Source organism: Acomys minous (genome assembly GCF_964271855.1).
Source record: "Acomys minous genome assembly, chromosome: 10".
NCBI classification, from domain to species: Eukaryota; Metazoa; Chordata; class Mammalia; order Rodentia; family Muridae; genus Acomys; species Acomys minous.
The window spans coordinates 85,831,383-85,855,147 of NC_140491.1; the positions used below are offsets into that span (position 1 = coordinate 85,831,383).

A 23,765-nucleotide genomic window follows, 5' to 3' on the forward strand; every position below is an offset into this window, starting at 1 on the left:
TCTAGGTTCTTTATCAAAAATCAAATGTTTGTTGTTGTTAATTTATCAGTATGGCCTAATTATGTTTATTATCAGGCCTATAATTATTATTATGTCAGTATAACCTGCTAGCAATCAATCAAGACACAGACACCTGTTGTATTTTTAAAGCCTTAGTTAACCTGGGGCAGGGCAGCTATCAATCCTATAAACTACTTCACATAGGGGTTCCCATACTATCTCATACCTGCCCCAATCCCATGCCATCTGTTTCTAATAATTGCTATCAAGATGCCTCCCATCCACAATCCCATATACTTGCTAATGTTCTTCATCCGGGCTGAATCTTCCACCCATGCCGGCCATGTGTTTCTCTTCCACCTAACCCATGATGGCTCAACCTTCTTCTCTCCTCTCCTGCGGTCTCTCTTCTTCCCAAGATTCTCCCTGTCTCCCCCAAGCCTGGGAACCTTAGCCACGCCTATCTCATTTGCCCTTCCCAGGTGTGATGGCTTTTTATTAATTAGCATCAAAATATATCAGACCAACCCCCAACAGGTGTTCATAGGTGTATGGGTTTATGTCTGAATCTTCAATTCAACTCCATTGATCAACCTTCTGTTTTTATGCCAATGCCCTGCTGGTTGTTTTTTTTTTTTCATTATAGATTTGTAGTATAACTTTGATCAAGAGTGGTGAGATCTTCCACAATTCTTTTATTATTCAGCATTATTTTAACTATGTTGGTTTTTTTCTATTTCTATATGAAGCGGACAGTTGTCCTTTGAAAATCTGTGAAGAATTGTGTCGAAGTTTTGATGGGAATTGCATTGAATCTGTTGATTGCTTTTAGTAGGATGTCCATTTTACTATATTAATCCTACCAATCTATGAGCATTGAATATCTTACATCTTTTGATATCTTTCATTTCCTTCTTCAAAGACTTAAGTTTTTCTCATATAAGTCTACCATTTTCTTGGTTAAAATTAGCCCAATATATTTTATATTATTTGGGGCTATTGTGAAGGGTGTTTGTTTCCCTGCTTTCTTTCTCAGTAGTTTGTATATAGGAGAATTACAGATTTTGTGAGTTAATTTAATGAGATCATCTATGTAGTGGACCATATTTATTAATTTTCATATATTGAACCATCCTTGCATCTCTGGGATGAACCTACTTGATATGGTGAATGATCTTTTGTATATATTTGGTATTCAGTTTGTGAGTATTTTAATGAGCATTTTTGCACCTATGTTCATGAGGGAAATTGATCTATAATTTTCTTCCTTTGTTGTGTCTTTGTTTGGGTATCAGGGAAACTGTGGCCTCATAAAATGAACTGGGTAATGTTCTGTTCTATCTGTTTCTATTTTATGGAATAATTTGAAGAGTAATTGGTGTTAACTCTTCTTTGAAAGTCTGGTGGAACTCTGTGCTAACACCATATGACCCCAAGCTTTTTTTTGTTGTGTTTCTTTGTTTGTTTTGCTTTTTTGTTAGAAAACTTTTGATGACTGTTTCTATTTCTATTTCACTGGGGCATATAGGTCTGTTTAAATTGCTAATCTGATTTTTCTTTAACTTCAATAAGTGGTACCTATTGAGTAATTATGCATTTCTTTTAGACTTTATAATTTTGTGGAGTACAGTTTTTTAAAGTATAACTTGATAATTCTTTAAATTTCCTTGGTACATTTCCATTTTTGTTCCTGAATTTATAAATTTGGGTATTCTCTCTCCACCTTTTAGTTAACTTGAATAGTTTGTTGATCTTATTGATTTTCTCAAAGAACCAACTCTTTGTTTCGTTGATTCTTTGAATTGCTCTCTTTGTTTCTATTTCATTGACTTCAGCTCTGAGTTTGATTGTTTCTTGCCATATATTTATTTTGGGTATGATTTCTACTTTTTGTACTAGAGCTGTTTTGGGGGGCTTGTTGTTTTGTTTTGTTTTTTGTATATAGGCACTTAATGCTATGACCTTGCATCTTAGAACTGCCTTCATTGTGTTCTACAAGTTTGAGTATGCTGGGTACTCATTTGCATTAAATTCTAGAAAGTCTTTAGTTTCTTTATTTCTGTCTTGAGCCATTTTTTCATTCAGTAGAGAGTTTTTTAGTTTCCATGAGTTTGTAAGCTTTCTGTTGTTTTTGTTGTTGATATCCAGCTTTAATCTAGGCATCTCGAATTGAGATAATTATAATAGTTTGGGTAATGATAATCTGGTCTTGTCTCTGTTAGATGAGTGTTCTGTTTCTTAGTTCCTGCTTCTTCCCTGCATTTTGGGGGAGTGTGGTGGCTGCCTGGGGCTTAGATCTGGGGAGCAGAAGGAGGGGTGATGATCTGCTATCAGTCTACTAGTTGCCCTGCCAGGAGCAGCCCTTGGTGGGGGTGGATGCGTGCTGCCGTTGTAGTTTGGAATTATGGGATGAATTGGAAGAAGGTTGGAGGAGAATGTCTTTATGATGTATTTATTTGTGATGGGTTCAGAGAGGAAAGGAAGACTATAGCCGGCTTTCTGCCACAGAGCTGGGGATGAGTCTTTGGGCATTGGATCTGGAGGAGCAAAAAGTTCAATTTTTTTTCCTTTTTAATGTGTTAAGATTTTATATTGTGGTTACCAAGTGTTTTTGACTGAATGCATGTATCTGTACCACATGAAAATCCTGTGCCCATGGACATCAAAACAAGATATTGTATCCCCTGGAACTGGAGTTACAAATGGTTGTGAGGCACGACATGGGGGTTAGAAACTCAACCTAGGTTGTCTGCAAATACGGACCCTTAACCACTTAGCCATCTCTCCACCCCCAAATTTTACTGTATAAAGTATATTTTCTTTAGTTTCCTTATATGACTTCTTCATATGCTTTTATTTTGGTTAATCTCTGCCCCATCATCTCTTCTATCCACCCCCATTACCTTCCTGCGTAAACTTTTCCATCCTTAATATTCCCTCTTCTATTTCCATATTTCCTGTGTTCTGCCATCACTCTCCCTTATACATGCCCCACCCAATAGCATCTTTCTAGTTTCCTGGCTTCTGCAGTAACTCCAAGGTGAACATGCAAATTTAGAAATTCAAAAACTAGGATCAACAAATGAAGAACATGTGACATTTGTTTTTCTTGGCTTACTCAGCATATTTTTTTCAATCTCCGTCCATTTCCTTCAGATTCCTTAATTTTATTTTTCTGTATGGCTAAATAAAATTCCATTGTTTCCAATATCTATTCATTAGTTGATAGACATCTAGGCTGGTCTGATTTCCTAGTTATCTTGTGAATAGAATAACAATGAACATGGATGAGCAAGTATCTCTGCAAGAGGATGTACAGTCCTTTGAATATGTGCCTAGGAGTACAGTGACTGGGTCACATGACAGTTCTGTTTCTAGAAAAAGACACATGCATTACACATTCACTAAATAAAAGTTCCTCTTTTGCTACATCCTTGAAAACCTTTGTTGTCATTTCTTGATTATAGCCATTCTATCTTGAGTGAAACAGCAACTCAAAAAAGATTTAATTTGCATTTCCTTTGTCTTATGATGTTGAACACTTGTTAACATATTTACTAGACCATCCATATTTTTTTGAAAAGTCTCTGTTCAAAAATATTACTCTTTTTTTTTTATTGGATCATTTTCTGCATGGTTTTGTTCTTGTGCATTGTATAGCCTGTATGTTAATTCTCTTTTGGATAGATAGATGTCATCTGTCAGTTTTGATCATATATGAACTAGCCTTAAAAGGTTGGTACTCACTAATAATCAAAACATAAGATTCTTAATATTTTTTAGAATAAGTCTTTTCATTGTTTTCAGTGCTATCCCTTTGTTCTTCATATATTTTACTGCACTTTTATGTATATTCTGACCTTTAAAGACAGACATGACCAGAGAGGCGGGTGTGCACACAAACACACATACATACATACATACATACATACATACATACATACATACACACACACACACACACACACACACACACACACACACACACACACTTTCTTGGCCATGAGATGTTTACTGTAAGAAATGTAGACAGACATTTTTTATTAACAGGAAAACATCTACAGAAAGCACCAGTGTGTGCAAGTTCCTTCCTTAGATTCACACTTTGGCTTTTTCTACATGGTTGTATTTGCTGTGATAGTGATAAAGATGGCACTCTGACAGGCTGATTAAAGTGGACAACCTCATCCTTATTAAAACACACTCATTTGGGGGCAACATGGTTTCTCTCTTCCCAGTTCAGCATCATCACATGCACAGGTTTTTGAGATTGTGGCGCATAACCAAGGATGGCTGTATTTATGTTCCAGGAGTATGAACCTAAGTTACACCTGAGTACCTGATCTGAGAAGTGTGTTCTCCAGTAATGTTTTAGCATTTGTTTTTTAGAAAAAGGTTCGTATGCTTAATTACGGGTGGTAGCTCACTTGTAGTCTTAGTACTGTGATCCTGTGTTCAAATTGTCCCATGTGCTCTCACTGGTCCTTCTCTCAATCCCTAACCTCTCTTGAGAATGAGTCTTTTTCTAGAGAGCCACAGTCTTTGAGCTACATTTTGGCTAGTGTTGTGGCAAAGTAACCAATGTTCCATTGGTACCAGAATGTTATTAGAAATGAAGCAGAGTCATATTTGGAAGTAATAAGTAAGATAATATCCAGACCAACAATGTCAGTTTCTAATCCAAATTTGAAAGATATTAAGAATGAAGAACTACATCAGCCCAAAGATGTGTGATTATCAAGAAAAACACTAAACTGAAGTGAAAAACTAGGGAAGCCTACAAACTTTGCTGTGGTGACTTCTTGTTCCCCTAAGAAAGGTTAGCCCAGGATCAGAGGTTTATCTCTCCACAAGATGATAACTGCGATCAGTGTAGCTCCAGTCCCCCAAGCTTTAGTACAACTTCTGTCTAGACAGCAGCAAATGGAATCTAGATTCTACGGTAAATGAAGCCCATGCTTCTGTGACGTGTTTTCCTCGAAACTCAAGTTTGCCCCAAATTTTTATTCAGTTTATGTATCGTGGTTTGATAACATACTTAATATCACATTAGAATAGATTTACTTTATCTTAGTAATTCTGTAACACGTGAAAATCCTTCAGTCCCAGTAGAACGGAAGTGGCTGCCAAAGTGCAGATAAGAGTGCCACTGAATAAGATGGTGAAGAAAGGAGACTGGCTGACACACTGAAAATGCCAGGATTTAAGAGATCTCTCACCAGTTCTGCTGCTGGGATATTACCTCCATTTTTCTTTTCTTTTCTTTTTTCTCTTTTTAAAAATTTTATTAATTTATTCAGATTACAGCTCAATTGTTATCCTATCACTTGTATCCTCCCATTCCTCCCTCCCTCCCACTTTCACCCTATTCTCCTCCCCTAGGTCTATGACCGAGGGGGACCTCCTCCCCCACTACATGGTCATAGGCCATCAAGTCTCATCTTGGTATCCTGCTTAGTCTATCCTAATCTCCTGGTAAGTGAAGACTTTTGTGGGACATGCCTTTTGGGCTAGTGCCTAATTATAAGTGAGTATATAACACGTGAGTCTTTCTGCTTCTGTGTTAACTCACTCATTATGATCATCTCTAGTCTCATCCATTTGTCCACAAATTTCGGGATCTCCTTGTTTTTAATAGCTGAGTAGTATTCCATAGTGTAAATATACCACAGTGTCTTTATCCATTCTTCAACTGAGGGGCATTTAGGCTGTTTCCAGGTTCTGGCTATTATGAATAAGGCTGCTATGAACATGGTTGAGCATATGTCTTTGTTGTGCGGTGGAGCATTTTCTGGGTATATTCCAAGGAATGGAATAGCTGGGTCTTCTTATCACAAACAAATCATTATTATTTATCACTATTTCAGTTATCTCAAAAGTATTGAAATAGTATTACTCATAAGTTAGTGGGGTTTTTTTTAGTTTAAACATCTCATTTTTAAGTATTTACTGTTATCTTCAATGTTTCTATTCAGTAATTTTGTAATAGCTAATAAATGCTTCATATTTGTATATTCCTTCAAATCTGTGTTTCCCAGACCTTAACTAATACTGCATACTGCCTGTACTGTTGTATATTTAATATTTTTCCTTTTATGTATTAATAGATCTATTCTATCAACAAATACTATCTATGCATCATATACTAGTTTTAGGCTACCTTCAAAATTTAAATAACTTCTTTATTCTTCAAATATCCTATATGAGCATTTTTAAATATGAATGTATATCCATAATAATTAAAATATTTAAATTTATATAATGTTCTTTTTAAATAATATCACATGCATCATAGCATTTGGGGAAAGAATATGTTGATGTTTGTAAAGCAGCTTTGTGTTTGTGTTCTTCCTGGAACCCAGTGACTGACCATAATGTACATCTTTATCTCCACTTTACAGAAGGTAGAACTGAAGCTCAGAGAAGAGGCATTAATAAAGACATGAGTCACGGGCTGTTGAGGCAGCTTTGGTCTTCTAACTCTACACATAGTATTTTTCATTAGCCCAGAACCTCAGGACATACTAGAGATAGAATGGGAAGCTCTAAGAAAGATGCCTCATCTCTGTAATAAAGTCTGTGATATGGCTGGCACTCCATCATTTGTCCTTAGGATAATTTATGGGGAAAGACATACAAATTTAGAGAGTAGTTTGATATCATGTCTATTTAGCAAAATAATAATAGTAAATTCACCCTGGGCCTGGATTCTTGACCAGATGTACAGAACAAGGCAGGTGTTTTGTTTTTTTTTTAGAGAATAGTACTTAAATCATATCAGAAAGTGTTTGGTTACCCCCATAGCACTCACGCCACTATTGCAGTAATATTCTTGTCTCACTGGTCATTATCGTATCATATAGGATTCACAGCGAAGTCAGACTGTTGATGACTTTCTCCCCCAGAACCCTACACGGCACCTTCTGGCACTACAAAAACTAGTCAAGGAAGGAAAGTTCCTGTTCAGTAACAATTTGATTTCTTCATGTCCAAGACCAAAATGTAGAACATCTTCAGCAACCTTTGAGTTCTTGGTGGGAAACCAAGAACCATGCAAGTATCATGTATTGTTTCGGGGTTCTCCAGGGCACCCTTGACCAACAACTAGAAGGATGTATCCAATATTTGGCAAAAGGGATTTTTTTTTTTTTTTGCAATCTATGACTTCTGGGAGGAACATTCTCCCATTTGTAGAGTAATCCCCAATTAAATGCTTTTCCATGAACGTGTGTGTGTGTGTGTGTGTGTGTGTGTGTGTGTGTGTGTGTGTGTGTATCTTATAAAATAGTAGGTTTTCAATTTTTTCGAGCAACCTTAGTGTTGATTATATATCTCCCACCCCCTCTCTGTTTTATTCTTCCATTCCTCTCTCTAGTTAAACCTCCCTCCCTATTTCCCTCTTTTATGTTCATTTCACCTACGTTCTAATACTCTTCATCCTTAAAACCTTCCTTTCCCATTCTCACTAATCATCCCTTTCTAGTTTTCTAGGTTCTACTCTAATTTAAACACACAAATCTAAAGATTCAATGCTAAGATCCACATAAGAATGAAAACATGCAACATTTGTCTTCCTGAGTCTGGGCTACCTCAGTATAACATTTTCTGGATTCTTACATTTACCTGCAAATCGCATAATTTCTTTTTTCTTTACAGCTGAATAAAATTTCATTGTGTACAGGTACCACATCTTTATTATCCATTCATAAGATGATGGACATCTACACTGCCTCCATGTCCTAACTATAGTACATCTATGAATATGAAGGAACATGAGTCTTTGTAGTTATAGATTTCTTTGAGTGTATGCCCAATCATGGCATGTTTATCATTCTAGAGGTGGTAGGACCAAGAAGAATGGAGTTGATAAATGAGGAAGACTAAAGTCTCGTGAAATACCCAACTTTATTCAGAGCATCAGACAATTTACTCTGACGGTTAAGAAGAGTCACATGAGTAAATTGTACAATCAGAAGTGCAAATTGTACATGGTGGGCAAGTTACCTGGGAAGGACAGGCCAAATGGGACAAAACTATGTTTTTCCATAAATGCATCTGAATAGCAACAGCTCAAGTAAACTCACTCCTATATGCTATACCTGGGTGGGGCATAAAAACACATTCCCAGAACAATTCCATGTTTTTGTTTTTGTTTTTTTAAGAAACTGAACACACAAGAGTCATGTCTTGGTTTCTTGGCATTTTCTCATAATCACTCAGAACTCTCATTACATGTTCTTGGACCATGCTGCAACAATGATGTAGCTGAGACATACAGTAAACCTATTTCTAGTTTTTTAGAGAACTGCCACACAGATTTCAATAGTATCTGTACCAGCTGTGCTCCCAACAAAAATGAAAGAAAGCTTCCCATGCCCCAAATCCTTGCCAACATTTGTTGTCTTTTATTTTCAGAATCCTAACCTTTCTGATGAGGGTAAGATAAAATCTCAAAGTAGTTTTAATTTGCATTTCCATGGTAGTTAAGGATCATGAACAATTAAGAAAATTCTCTAATCATTTATATTTTATCATCTAAGAACTCCTTTCAGTTACATAGCCCACCTTTTCATTGAGTTGCTTGTTTTCCTGGGGGGTTTTTTTTGCCACTAATTTTTTAGCCACAATTTATTTTCTTAGCCACATTCTAGCCAATAATCTTCTGTGAGATATATATATATATATATATATATATATATATATATATGTAAATATTTTTCTGTTCTGTAGGATGTCTCTTCAGTCTATTATTAGTTTTCTTTGCACTTCAGAAGCGTTCCATGATGTGCCACTTGTTGATGGCCCTGTCTTTGTTACTATTACTATTATTAATATTAATATTACTGTGATTAAAACACCATGGCCAAAGCAGTTTATAAAACAAAGCATTTAATTTGGCTTGTGGTTTCAAGGGATTATATTCCATGACAGTGGAGCAAAAGAACAGCTTAGAGCTCACATTTTGACCCACATCCACAGGGCAGAGAGAGCAGTGGGAGTCAAAGGAATATTCTGAAACCTCAAAACCCACCTACAGTGACACAGCTCCAGCAAGACCATACATCCAAATCCTTTCTAAACAGTTCCATCAACTAGGGAGCTAGCATTCAAACTGCCAAGCATGCGAGCTATACTTCATTCAGACCACTACAGTCCATTTCCTGAGTGACCAAAGTTCTATTTAGAAAGTCCTCACCTGAACCTATATCTCGAAATGTACTCTTTACTCTTGCTTCTAGATGTTTTGTTGGAGTTTTCTGTTTCAACATTGAAATGCTTGGTGCATTTGTACTTGATTCGTGTGCGAGGTGAGAGAGAAGGATAAATTTTCATTCTTGTACATGTAGGTATCCAGTTTCCCCAAAACCATTGGTTAAAGATGCTGTCTTTCCTATGGTATGTTTTTTGTCATTTTTTTTCTTTTTTATATATACATTTATATTATTACACATATATACAATAAACTACCTAGAGCAAGAAGAACCACAAAATAATCAGGAATTATATAAATGTTACATTCATAGTGTTTTAGATATTTGTATTTGGCAACCTTGAAGAAAACGTCTTTCCTATCTTGGTGTGTCTAAAATTCTGAGTGTAAATCAATATCTATCATATTTCATCTTTATCAACTTAAAACATCTATCTAGACCTAAAAACATCTTAACCCCTAAATAACTAAGCTTAATTGTAAGAATAAACTATCTAGTCTTCACTCCCATCAGAGACTTGAGAAAGAATAAAATAAATTATCTGAGTAGACAGGATTTTTGTCATCTATGTCAAAATTCAGATGACTATGGGTGCTTGGAATTACATCTGGGTCCTCTAATCAAGTCCATTGATCAGCGTGTCTGGTGTTGCACCAGTGTCATGCTGTTTTTGTTACTTTAGTTCTCAGGAAGAGTTTGGGGGTGTTTTTGTTTTATTTTGTTTTTTTAGTTCAGGGGTGTTTTTTTTTTCCAGGAGTGTTTTTGCTGTCCATAGTTCTTTGTTCTTCCAATGCAATTTCTTAGATTATTTTTCAACTTCTGTAAAAAAAAATTCACTAGAAATGTGATGGGAATTGCTTTTTATTCTTGTTGAACGTGTGTGAAGGGTTATACCATGATGGCCATTGCTAGTGGCAACATTATTAGTAGAATGAGACTATGAGACTATGACCAAAGATAAAATAATAAAACCTTCTGCCAGCTTCTCACTAAGCTAGGAATTAAATAATTTATGGAAGACATCACTTGTATCTATACAAGAATCTAAAATTATGGGTGAAGTATTAAGTATCTTCAAATAATCTTCTCCTTCAGTGTAAATTTTATAAAATATTTTTGTGTGTTTAACATTTTTAATGTTAAATTTATGTGCTTGATTTCCCTGTTTTTATTTATATGTTAACTAATTTATAAGGAAGTCTTCATTAAATCATTAAGCATAATTTCCATTTGATGAGAATTTGAATATATTTTGTTCCTCTCTGATACCATTTTTAGGAGTACTTTTAAAGAGTTTCTTAATAGTTTGCAAATTTACCAGTATTTACAGTGTACTGTATTTACAGTGATATACAGTGTATGTGTGTGTGTACACATATTAAGCAAACATTTTCCTGGAGATGTATATGGTTTTGTCACGGAAGTGCACAGTGGTGTGTTCCTTACTTTTGTTTAGTTTCAGGAACCAGTATCATTACTCCTATCTCAAGGCCACTGAACCATCTGTGACTAATGTGGCTCAGTGTGACTGTATCTTAGAGCTTCAGAAGCAGATGTAAATGAACAGACTAGGGTGGGTAACCAGTTAAAACAAGTAAAGACCACTGGAAAGTCATCCAGGTATTTAAAAAATTGAACATGGCATAGTGGATAAAGGGGTTTGCTCCCAAGCCCAAGAACCTGAGGTCAATCCCTGGGACCCACATGGTGGAAGAAGAGAACTAACCGCTGCAAGTTGCCCTCTGACTTCTGTACTTGGAGTGTCATTAGCACACGCAGGCATGCACATAAACAGATACATAAAACAAAAAATGTAGGTGAAGATAAAGTTGATCATGTTACTAAATTTCAGTAAAGAATTTTATTTAAAATAATTTAGCCTACTTTCTGTGACATGTATTATATATATATACATTTATGCCTGTATTTTTAATGTAGCTTTCTTAGCTACAAAATCATTTTATATTTTAATTCATTCTGGACTTACCATGATAGAAAGAGGTTGAATATTCTGGAATCAGAACTGTTTAATCCTGGCCATATTGCTATATCTCATATGCAAAATAAAATTGTCAGATTATCATAGCAAATGATAAAATAGTTCTTTTACACAAAGCGCACTAGATGTTTTTACTGTTCCTTATGCCTTACTTAATTAAAATTATGAATTGCGAACTTAAAAAATATTTTGACTTGTTAAAAAGATTTAACTAGATTTTAAAGTTAAGGCCAACAGGCTAATTGTTGCATCTTTTGTTTCAAAGTGAACCTGAGTTCTGTGTTTCATCACATTCTGCGGTCTCCATGCACTGTGAGGCTGGGTAAATCCGTCTGTGCAGCAGGGTTTCCCTCCTACTGTCAGGAAGTGAGTTTAAAAATCAGTGCAGTTAACCATGAGCTATACAGTGAGCAACTGTAACTGTGGGTCAGTAATGTAATATGTGTAATGTTTTTGTATGTTCCTTTCATGAATGTGAACAGAAACTAGAACCTTACCTTATCATGAAATGTGAAACTGTCCAGAGAAGCCGTCTGTGTTTTAGACATGTGGATACGTTCTGCTCACTTGGGCTTTTCCGGCCAAGTATGGCAGGAACAAAGGTGCCTTTTGTTCTGGGACATATTTGATCAGATATCCCTAACAAACCTGGTTTCTTTGAGACAACATGCAAAACTGCACAAGTGAATATCTTTGTGCTGTTTGAATAAACAGAAATACCTGCCTCAGACATAAAAGTGAAAACACTTTGTCATTCTCAGTGTGTACTAGTTTGAGGATGAGGTCACAGAGAAATTATTTATGAATGACATTCATGAGTGTCATTAAAATTTAAAGACAAAAGCTAATTTCTTTCCCTATAAGTATTTATTTTCTTATGCATGAAGCTTTTCCCAAACTCAGAGTCTTTCAATAAAAGTGGCTTAGTAGTAGGGGGCATGCAGATAAGAGATAGCTTGATTTTTTTTAAAAGAACAATTAAAATAACAAAGTATTTCCAAAAGCATTTTGATGCATATGTGTTTTTCTCATTTCATGTTTTTCTTGAGTGAGGGAGTGGCAAAAACTGTGCACGTACCCCATGCATGCAGATACCCACCCCCACTGGTTAGCTAAGTGATTTGGAGGAAGCCAACTTCCCAGATCTGCGGTGATGACAGAACAAAAGAAGGGACAACCGTGTATCATATAAGCGCCTCCTTCCCACAGTAGCAAGAACTATGCATGGCTTCTACCCTTTCTGGGTTTTTTGTTTTTGTTTTTGTTTTCTTGGTTTTTTTTTTTTTTTGTGGGGGTTGTTTGGTTGGTTTGGGGGGTTTTGTTTTTTGTTTGTTTTTGTTTTTTGCCTCTGGGAAACCTAATGCATTCTACATAATTGTTTCTTTTAACTAGGTTGTGTGCAATATGTCCCTTTACTCTAATGATCACAGAAGACACAGCTGTGAGATAGGTATTAGTGGCCTTTTAGCCACAGAGAAATGAGGCATAGAAACCTTAAGTGTCTGGGACTGGAGAGTTAGCTCAGCAGTTAAGAGCACTTGTTCTTCTAGAGGAGCCAAGTTTAGTTCCCAGCACCCACATGGTGGCTCACAACCAGCTGCACCTCCAGTTCAAGGAACTCTGAAACCCTCTTCTGTGTGCAAAGGCACCAGGTGTGCACAAGGTGTACACACACACACATTGTCAGAACGCTCATACAAATAAAATAAATCCACAACTTTTGAAAGACTGTTTAAATAATTTGTTCATATTAAGAAATGAGGAGGGTAGATTCCAACCCCACCCTCTTCCTTGAGAACCCGTCATACCTCTCCCCTGTGAGGTGTAAAAATGCAGCTACTAAGAGCGTAAGGCAGCGGAGAGAGTGGGCCAGGATTTGTGATCTCTATGAGTGTATGTATTGAAAGTTATTTAAATTCCACACTTTGTTCCCAAAGCATTATTTTAAAAACACTGATAATGTCAAAGCCAAAGTGGCTTTCACTTCCACTGATGCCTCGGCATGAATTCCCAGAATCAGCAGGTAGTTGAGCGGGGCGGTACAGTTGTGGGGGGCGGGCGTGCCCTCTCCCCAGTGCCACACTTGCCCGCCAGCAACAAAGTAGAACGCAAAACATGTTCAGCAATTAAAGGTGTGGGTAATGTGGTTTGGTCTTCATGCCTTCACTCAGGTGGAGCCCGAGAAGCTGAAGACCCTAACAGAAGGTTTAGAAGCCTACAGCCGAGTCCGGAAAAGGAACAGAAAGTAAGCTTCACGTCGGTTTTCCGTGTTGTCTTTCCTTCAGAGATGGTGAGGTCTCAGTTATTTGCTTCATGTTATGACCCAGGTATTATTCCTTGATGTTTATCATCAAAGGACCATAACGGACGCGCCAAACTATTACAGAAGCACTTTTTCTATGTGACTTATCTGAATGGCAGGCGGGATTTGCTTCTTCGTCCTGTCCTCCACCTTCCCCTCCTTACTTAATAGGAAAGTGTGATCTCTCTTTTTTTCTTTTTAATGGCAGTTAAATATGCTGTACAAGTTTAGTGAGTCTGTCGTTTACAACTCACATACTGGGGAGGGGAGCATCCAATTACACACGTGTACAAACGTTGGCAGATTACCTACCTACTGGTCAAAGTGATGCTAGTGATTTTTGCTGTTGTTTCACCAGAGTTATGGACTTGAATATAAGTTCTCTTGGAATTCAAGTATGAAATTGAACTTTGAGCCATTATTATTCAAGTGTTCTGGATTGTTATTTGATGAATAAAATACACAGATAAGCAGGTAATGATATTACAAGGCATTTTATGATAAGGTAATTTATAATTGTAATTATTTCATATTGTAGTGAGAAGCAAATGTAGTTCTGTATGTGTACAAAAAGGATAGTTAAACCATATCACTGACATACCTGTTTAGTTCCCCGTTTTCATACAACCAAGTTTTATACACTACAGCTGGGAAAATGGCTGACTGAGTCATGATGTGGGTGCACTGTGCACATGAGCGCACACACATTAAACAAATGGTTTTTTAAAGGAAGTATTACAAACAGGGCATAAGCCTTTAACCCAAGCACATGGGAGTCAGAGGCAGGAGAATCTCTATGAGTTTGAGTCTGGCCTAGTCTACAGAGTGTGTTCCAGGACACCCAGGACTACACAGAGAAACCTTGTCTCAGTAGTAGTAGTAGTAGTAGTAGTAGTAGTAGTAGTAGTAGTAATAATAATAATAATAATAATAATAATAATAATAATAATAATAAAAAATAGTTGTAGTAGTAGTAAATAATTTGGCTGTGGTAGCACTTTAAATTTTTTTTTAATTTTTAAATTTTTTACTACTCTTTGTTTTTTTTTTAATTTAAAAAAAAACTATTCATTTTACATCCCAATTGAAGCTTCCTCCCTCTCTCCTCCCAGTCCCAACCTTCCACCCTCTTTCCCCTTCGATTCAGAAAAGGGAATTCCCACCCTCCCACCCGTACTGATCCATCCCAGCACATCAAGTGACATCAGGACTAAGAGCATCCTCTTCCACTGAGGCCAGACAAAGGAGCCAGCTAGGGGAAAGGGATCCACAAGCAGGCAGCAGAGTCCATGTCAGAGACAGCTAAGAACTCCACAAGAAGACCTACAGAGTCAACTAACCGAGGCCCTGGGGGGCTTACAAAGATGAAGCAGCAATCAAAAACCATGCGTGGACTAGACCTAGGTTGCCAACGCATATGCAGCTGGTAGGCAGCTTGGTCTTCATGTGGCTTATCCCAGCCAGCACTCAAGAGGCAGAGGCAGGGTTTGAGGCCAGTCCTTGAGTTTGAGGCCAGTCTGGTCTATAAAATGAGTCAAGGCCACACATAGAAACCATGTCTTGGGAAAGAGAGAGAGAGAGAGAGAGAGAGAGAGAGAGAGAGAGAGAGAGAAAGGAGAAGAATTGCATATTAATTTTTGTTCATTTGTAAATGATTCTTACATCTCTTTTTTTAATTTATTAAAAAATTCATTTTACATCTCAATGGTTATCCCATCCCTTGTATCCTCCCATTCCTCTGTCCCTCCCATTTTCCCTCACTCCCCTCCCCTATGACTGTGACTGGGGGGGGGGACCTCCTCCCCCAGTATATGCTCATAGGGTATCAAGTCTCTTCTTGGTAGCCTGCTATTCTTCCTCTGAGTGCCTTCACACACATCTCTTAAGACAAAGGCTTAGTCTTTGTTGGTTTTGTTCTGATATTTTACTGTATTTCTTATTTAGTTTATTTTATGTGATCCTGGGGGTAGAACTTAAGAGTGTCATAAATACAAGTGCTCTGCCGCTTACCATCCCCACTCACCATTCTTTCTTAAAATACCAGTTTCACTTATACAGTTCATAGTTGGTCTTCCATAAAAGATCCAGGTCCCTCTACTCTGAAGTAGCCCTTCCCTTGCCAAGGTTAGAAGTAGAACAAGACCAGTAAAATAAAGCTAAAAGAAAGGAGGGAGACTGTGAAATACTGACATCACACATTTACAGTGAGTGGCTCTTGAATGCTTAGCGACACTCCCACTTTTGTTGTAAAAGACCACAGATGCTACTGCCAAGGAGCATGGGTAATTTGCAAGGTGCATTTGGTAACACAGAAGACAAGTAACTTCCTCCAGACACTTACAGACACTGCTGTGAGATGATCTGGATCTCCCCCCCCTCCCCCCGCCACCCCACATTTTCAGTTAGGCTGTTTTTGAAAGGTAATGTGTCACACAGAATTTCAAAATTGTTTCTTTAGAGCCTCCTTACTGTTTGTCATGAACTGATATGGGACTATCTAAAGCAATGCTATTTATCATTAGTAATCATACAATTTAGCATACAGATGGGAGAGAAAGAAAGAAGAAACACAAAGCAGAGGTAATAAAATGCAACCTTATTTATTATGCTGTTGCCTAACTACACTGGCTGGCCTTGTGTACACCAGTGCAATGTTTTTCATTTTACAGGGCCGTTGTTTTCTTTTGTGTTATTCTCCCAATTATAAAATAAGCCATAATTACTGAGCACATTTGCAAATGAGGACACTTAGACCCAAATATCTTGAATAGTTAGTTGAAAGTTACATAACTGATTGGTTATTGAACCAAATTACTTATTTATTCCCGATTTTGTTTATTCCTAATTTAGAAAAGAAAAAAAAAAACACATGCCAGGCACATTGTTATTATCCCTGGAGACAGATTCAGAAACACACAGTTAAAATGTGAACTTAGCCAGGAATGGAATATATGTAAGTATATATGAGAAACACAGAGACGTAACAGTGAGCGCAGCAAAGAATGGTTTCTGGAGCTGGCCATCTTGACACTCACCTTCAATCCCAGCACTAAGGAGGCAGAAGCAGGAGGATGTCTGTGAGCTGAAGGCCTGGCTGGTCTACATGGTGAGTTCCAGGACAGCCAGAGCTATGTAGAGAATCCCTGGCGAAAGAAAGAAAGAAAGAAAGAAAGAAAGAAAGAAAGAAAGAAAGAAAGAAAGAAAGAAAAGTTCCTAGAGATGACACCTAAGGCAATCCTTACACACTACCAAAATGGGGCTGGGTGTGACAGTATTTAAATAAGGTCGGTATTGAGTTTGGGAAAGCATCAGATAAAACATTTTAAGGGGTAGGAGCAGAAGTCTAAGCAGGAGCCAATAATATATTGGCTCTTTATTTGAAGTACCCAAACGGGGCAGATTTTTCACCTTGACTTGAATGTGTAAGAGAAGGAATCTTACAAAGACAGAGATAACTCTGGCCAATTTGAAGATTGAATGCTGGGGAATCTAGACATTTAACAGAAATGAAGAAGACAAAACAAATGACTAGGAAAAAAAGGAGAAGAACCAGGGGAGGAAGGAAAGTCCTTAGAGACAAAGACTGAGGCACTAAGTATGGTGGCCTGAGCGTACAGTCCAGCATTCCAGGAAGTTGAGGCAGGAGTTCAAGACAAACTCAGGTCACAGGGTGAGAACTTGTCTCAAAACCAGAAGGAAAACAAAGACTGAAGCAATCAACAGAAATCCAAAAGGAAAGGATGAGACTTCTCCCTTGAGCTGTACAACTTGAAGGCCATGGTGACCACGGCAAAGCTAGCTTCCAGTCCCCTGGCGGCACACAAAGTGCTCATGGGTTACAGAATAAAATAAGGAAGTAGAAAAGGGAGATCATGGATATTCACTCTCCTTTCTCTTCTTCCTATGAAACTTTCCTGGAAAACCACAAGAAAGGGGCAGGGGGGTGTTTTAGTTTTAGGTTTCTTGGATTTTGGTTTTCATTTCTTTATTGTTGTGTTGGGTGTGGGGGGTGGGGGTGGGGGGGGGTGTGTGTTTGCGCACATGCGCATTATGCCTGTGGAGGTCCTCTAGAACTGGAGTTGCAAGCAGCAGGAAACTGAACCCGGGTCCTCTGCAAGAGCAGCAGTGCCCTTAGCAGCTGAGCCCTCTCACCAAAGCCAAAATAGAAGATCTGCAGTTACTTCCTCATTGCTGTGAGAAAAATACCTTGGCAAAAGCAACTCAAAGGAAGGGGCTTATTTTGGCATACAGTTCCAGAGAGGGACAGCCCATCCTGATAGGGAACACATGACTGCAGGTGTGTAAGGCTTGGAGGCTAGAACTGGAAGCTGACTGGTCACATTACATCTGCACCCAGGAAGCAGAGAGACAACAGGAAGTCAGCAGGATCCAAGTTATAAAACCTTAAGGCCTCGCCCCTAGTTGCCCATTTCCTACAGCAAGGCCCCACTCCCTGAAGGTTTAACAACCCTCCCAAACAGCAGTTACAATCTTGGGACCAAGTGTTCAAATGCATGAAACATTGTACATTCAAACCACAACAACAAAGACTTAAGTCTTGTAGACTAAGAAGGGAAAAAGTCAGAAGAGAGAGTGTTTACAGAGTTCATTCTCGACCTGGATTCTTTCCTTTCTTTCCTCTTCCCTTGCTTCATAGCTGTAAGCCCCTGGGTATGTTGCTTAATCTCTCTGAACGTAAATTCAACATTTCTGAAATGTGTGTACTAATTCCTACTTTTGGAATGTTTTAATTAGAGAGTCTTACACACAGAACTTGGCACATATAGGTGAAAGTAAAAGAAATAAATTATCCAATAGTTTTGCCAGTTGAAACATGTTATAGTAAATGTTTAGAATTTTATGTAGCCATTTTAATGATTAATATCTTAAACTGCCAGATCATAAATGAATATCTTTAAATTGACATCGTAATTACATCCTAATCATAAGAATTAGTAACATCTTAACACTTAACTCAGACTAATCTACTTAAAGAAGTAGCTCTACTAAAGAAAAATTCTAAAGCTTTTAGATTCATTATTATTTTCAGTTACAAAGGGAGCTAAGCTTTCTGTGTGTACAAATTCTCTTGGGTGCCTGATACCTTATAAAGCTGGGAAATGGTAAGTAATAAAAATGAGCCAGATATATTTTCACTTTAGAACTGAGAAACGCCACCACACTTGAATCACAGGACATATAGATATCAAGCTGGTAACAATTTAGAAAGCTTCAACCCTAGTGGATGGCTTTCATAGTGCTAGATAGAAGATGCTGTGTATGCTGCTAGGAGGGAAAAAAAAAAAAACCAATCAACTCTCTTACCCAGCTATGAACCCAGCAAGCTACAAGAATGACCAGGCTGGCAATACAAACCCACTAGTGCAGTAGTGGTGTGGGTATTAGGGAGTAACCAACCACTTCTATATTAGATTTAAGGCCTGATACACAAGATATAACGTATGCCCAGTACCACTGAGTGGGCCAACAATTCATGGCTGGCTGGGTCGCAGGCCCTAGGGGATAAACTACTACTATTATTCCACTAAGTGGGCATAGTAATAAACTTCCCCTAAAATCTCTATATCGTTAGATTAAGACATTGCTCAACACTCATCAGAGAAGCTTCATTTAAGCAGGTGCTGCTTAGTATAGCGACCCACATGGGGTCAATATGTAAAGAACAAGAGACCGTGGAGTGTTCCATCCTGAATGCGACAGTTGTGTCGCAACCTTTCCCCCTAAGGTTCAAGGGCCATCTCAGAAGAGGGAGTGACAAGGATCGTAAGAGCCACAGGGAGTGAGGGGGCCAGCCAGAACTGCAGCATGGACAGAGGAGGGCCTCGTGGAATTCTGTCCCCAGCTGAGGAGCTATTGGCAGCTGGTGGCTGTGGGAGCAGAAGAGTGAGCTTCCTTCAGGGATGTGGCCCTGGAGGCCGCTGCTCCTTCAGTCTTGCACCCGTGTACTCACAGGCAGCACTAAGTGGACTCAGTGGGTTGTAGAAAGGAAAAAGCACATGAAGGTGGGAGGAAAGGGTGGGGGGGGGAAGAGATACAAGAGGGCTACAGATTCTATGAAAATGAATCATATGCATGTGTAAGCCCCCAAACAATCAAAAGATGACTTCACCTGAGCTTTTTAAATTGTCTTGAATGTTCATACTTGCTTATGGATTAGATTTTCAGAGCCCGGAATTCTTGACTTTCCAGTTTTATCCAAATTTGTTATGTCCTACCCAAAACGAGTCACAGGCATTCTACAGCGGCAGTCTTACAAAGTAATACGTAATTTCTCAGCTCACACTTACACCTTGTAACACGTACAGATTTTACCTGGCCTTTTTTCTTTTTTCTTTCTTTCTTGTTTTTCTTTTTCTTTTCTTTCTTTCTTTTTTTTTAGTGAAGATGAAGATAATACATGAAAATATAGTTGGAAAAGATGAGAAGTGGCAGTTCTCTCCATTAATAACTAGAAATATGATTGTATGAACACCTATTGCTTAATCAATTAGGGTTTAGAGTGTCCATTAGTAAAAATGTTTATGATTAAATGTCAGCAGGAAATAGAAAATACTAGCAGAGACTCCACAGGAAGGCTCTCAGGACTAGAAAACCAAATTTGACTAATTGTTTTCCCTTCATGAACTCAAAAAGCTTCTATTCCTCTTTTGAGCTCACTAGTCTCTGGCACAAATACTGTGGAAATCGGTCTATAGAAGTGATAGCTAGATTTTTTTTTTTAACCTCTTGACTTTCATAATGTCTTTAAATAGCTTTATGACCTACATCTGTCTATATATTTGCTTTTCAAAAAAATAGTCACTAGTCATCATCTAGAACCTGTTTATTATTAACAAAACATTGGGCTAGTTAGTCTAAGTTAACTTCTAAGATTTTTTGTTTGTTTGTTTGTGGGGAGCCACACGCAGGTGCCATGGCAAATACGGAGTCAGAACACAGCTGATGGGAGTTGGGTCTCCTACTCTACCACACTGATTTTGGGAATCAAACTCACCTCACCAGGTTTTGATCACAAATGCCTTTACTCGCTGAACCATGTTACTGGCCCATATTACACGTATTTTTACAAATTGTTTTAATACTTAGAGACCCTATTAAATTCACTGCAGAAAGTGTGATATTGCTCAGCCCAACTTGAGTTTCCTCCCAGCCATCCATGATCACACTTAGCAAATTCATTACTAGAAAAAGAACTCAGAGTGACTGTACAAGATGCTGGGCTCCCTAAAACTGGAGTGCCAGGCAGTATATATATGACAATGGCACTGGGTAGAAAGAATGAAAAATTTACGTCAAGTAGAATGGTGCCAAAAATAGAGATACAGGAATACTGGTATGGTGATGCATGCCAGCACAAAGATAGAGGACTCTGAGTTCCAGGCCAGCCCAGTCTGCATTGGCAAGACCCTGCCTCATAATAATGGTGATGATGATGATACAGATACAGTAGTGGGAAAAGGTAAACTGTTTATCATGAAAGCTTTTTGTGTGTATAAATACATAAAGCAATCCTGTTCATGGTGTATCATAAAGCATAAGCCAGAGAGTGTGACTGAAAATAGTAACCAAGTAGAAATGCCAGATTTATCTTTTTGATAAAAAAAAAAATACTTAATAAGAACATGTAATTTACTAAACATTCTGGAGAGTAGATACATTGGGATTATTTTGTTTCCTGATTTCTGCATTTTTAACTTTTTGAAATTTAACACACACACACACACACACACACACACACACACACACACACACACTAGATTATTAAGACCAGCAAATTCTGGAGGAACTTGTTGATGGTATCCTCATAATTGGTTGAAGTTAATAGGTTAATCTTTGCTTCCAGTTGAACTGACTTAAATGCACAGTTGTTTTAACAAGCTGTAGAACCATTTCTGCTCACTTGAGACAAATCCACTTATGAAATATACACAGCATTTGTGCCTAGAAGTGTAATTAATAATCAAAGGTGAATAAGTGTCTGGAAAGCACAGGGGAAAAATATAGTATACAGGAGTTGTCAGGCCATTAGGTATTGAAAATGAAACCTAGGAAGCTCTGTCGTAAGGAGAAACATCCAAAGGCATCCCACCAAAGTTAAAGTGTGTTTTGTCCCACAGCTGCAAATTTCCAATCTCCGTGTAGATGCTGAAATGGGACTTGACTCTTGGAAAGCCATGCTAATGGTAGCCTGCTCTAGGAGTTTGCTTCGGCCACTGCCCTGCCAGTTTTCCTGATAGGATAAATGCAATAGATTGACTGCGTACTCAGAGGACGGGGAGTAAGACTTACATATATAAATGAGGCGGACTAAGGTAGGACAGGCAAAGGGTGTGTACCACAGAGAAGGTCAGTTTGCCCTCATCAATACCAGTTTCAAGAATGGTATTCATGGTATGTGACTCATGGAAAACATGAAACGGATGCTGAGTGCAGAGTCAGAGGACTGATAGGCTCCTGAGACAATCACTGTGTGTCTGCTGAAAGATCACAATATTTTAGTTTAGTTTCAGGGGGAAACGTGGTGACACCCGCCCCCGCCCCCGCCGCCCCCCCCCCCGCCGCCCCCCCCCCCCCCGCCTCAATTGGAACAAGGTAATACGTTATATCTTACCTGGAAGGTGTGCTACAAGTTAGCCTTCTTTTTTATTAATTCCACATAGCCGAGATGATCCAGGAAGGGCAGAGGGAGCTCCCTAGTGGCCAGAGCTTGCAGTTCAGCCCCAATGTCCTAGGCAGAGCCTCTTTCCCTGCTGAGAAACAGCCGCGCAAGAAACTGAGGTCTGGTAGGAGGCAGTGAGGTTGAAGACCACAGAGCCCCTGACCCAATCTTCTTCCTTAGAATGCGGAAGCAGCGCGCACAGTGGACCGAGCTTCCTGTGTTAATTGTCAGTGGTGCTGTCACTTTAATCACTGCTGTTCAGTGGTGGGAACCCCAGAGTGATGCTTTATTGCCCGGATTTTCCAAATGTGAATCCAGATTCACTTTCTCTGGTAGAATTGATAGTTTTGTCTTTTGATTAGGGAATTAAACTGAGGCTTTTGTTTCTTTAATTTGTTAATCTGGCATGTGTTGTTTTCATTAATTCCAGAAGTGGAAAGCTAAATAACCATTTAGAAGCTGCTATTCACGAGGCCATGAGTGAACTGGACAAAATGTCTGGGACTGTAAGTTAATTTATTTTTCCCATTATACTGTGTTTCTTTGAAAATAAATTGCATTAACACTTTCCTTGGTACAAAATCTCTTGAACATTGGGAAGCAACTCTCATAGTAAACTAAACTGCTAGGCGAGAAAAAGACTGGAAGCAGAAAAGCATTTAAGAAAAAAAAAAGAGCCTTATTAGCTATGGCATTTTTTTCAGAGATAAGTAACTTTTGTTTTTCTAAAAGGGTTCATTCAATCTCAGCAGCAATATGCTGAAGTTCCGACCACAGCTTCCTGCATTCAACTGTGAGTGGCAGTGGCCATCACACTGTATCAGAAATACTCAGCAGTGCAACTTTACTCCTTCCACTAAAAAAAAAAAGTGAAATAAAGAGGTTGGTCAATGTCAGGGTTATGTTAACTTCTCATTTTTTCTTCTGCTACCTTAAAATTAAAAAATGTTTCACACAAACTTCTGTTGGTATAAACTGTAAATTCTGTGATTGAGTAAGTAATGCGCTTTTTCTGTGCATTCGATAGTTTGAGGTGCGAGGTATAAAGCTCTCTCTCCACCACATACAGACCCAAATGAACACATAAATATAATTTTAGTAGTCTCTTTAATGGAAGAATTACTTCAGGCTAAGTAGCAGTGGCAAATAACTTGCAAGCACTTTGGGTTAGGCCATCCGAATTCTAACAACCCATCGGACGGTTCCTCAATGAAGGGTAGCAGTTAGATGACACTGGGTTTCCTGTTAAACGTGTAGGTCTAGACCAGTGGCCATCAACTCAGCATCTTCTGGGACCAGGTACAGAGTATCCGTAAGTGATGGGATCAGGTATGAGAGCAACGACAATCCTGGAATTGAGAGTCGCCAACAAAGATAGGCTCTGTAGACTGCTGACCACTCCTAGTCCCAGCATCTCGGCACTCTCCATTCTGGTGCCTGCTGAGGAAGGCGCTTCTCCACTCCGCCACTCACTAGCCTAGATTATTTCTCTGTGGCGTGCCCACCACTCCATGGGGCCAGGATGTGTTCCATGGTCAGTACATCCTTTGCGTCCTGCTTGATAACAATGAG

General features: G+C 38.5%; 1 protein-coding gene and 1 long non-coding RNA gene across 5 annotated transcripts in view; one reads left to right on the forward strand and one right to left on the reverse strand.

Moving 5' to 3' along the window:
- MBD5 (methyl-CpG binding domain protein 5) overlaps positions 1 to 23,765 on the forward strand; it is a 374,269-nt gene that overhangs the window by 341,552 nt on the left and 8,952 nt on the right. For all 4 annotated transcript variants that reach the window (XM_084799998.1, XM_084799999.1, XM_084800001.1 and 1 more), the window contains 2 exons: positions 13,383 to 13,456; positions 22,624 to 22,699. In XM_084799998.1, the coding sequence (XP_084656124.1) occupies positions 13,383 to 13,456; positions 22,624 to 22,699 (150 nt within the window). The remainder of the gene's footprint in view (positions 1 to 13,382; positions 13,457 to 22,623; positions 22,700 to 23,765) is intronic.
- The window catches only part of LOC311607880, a 426,536-nt gene that overhangs the window by 21,437 nt on the left and 381,334 nt on the right, over positions 1 to 23,765 (reverse strand). The gene's annotated exons all lie outside the window — the stretch shown is intronic.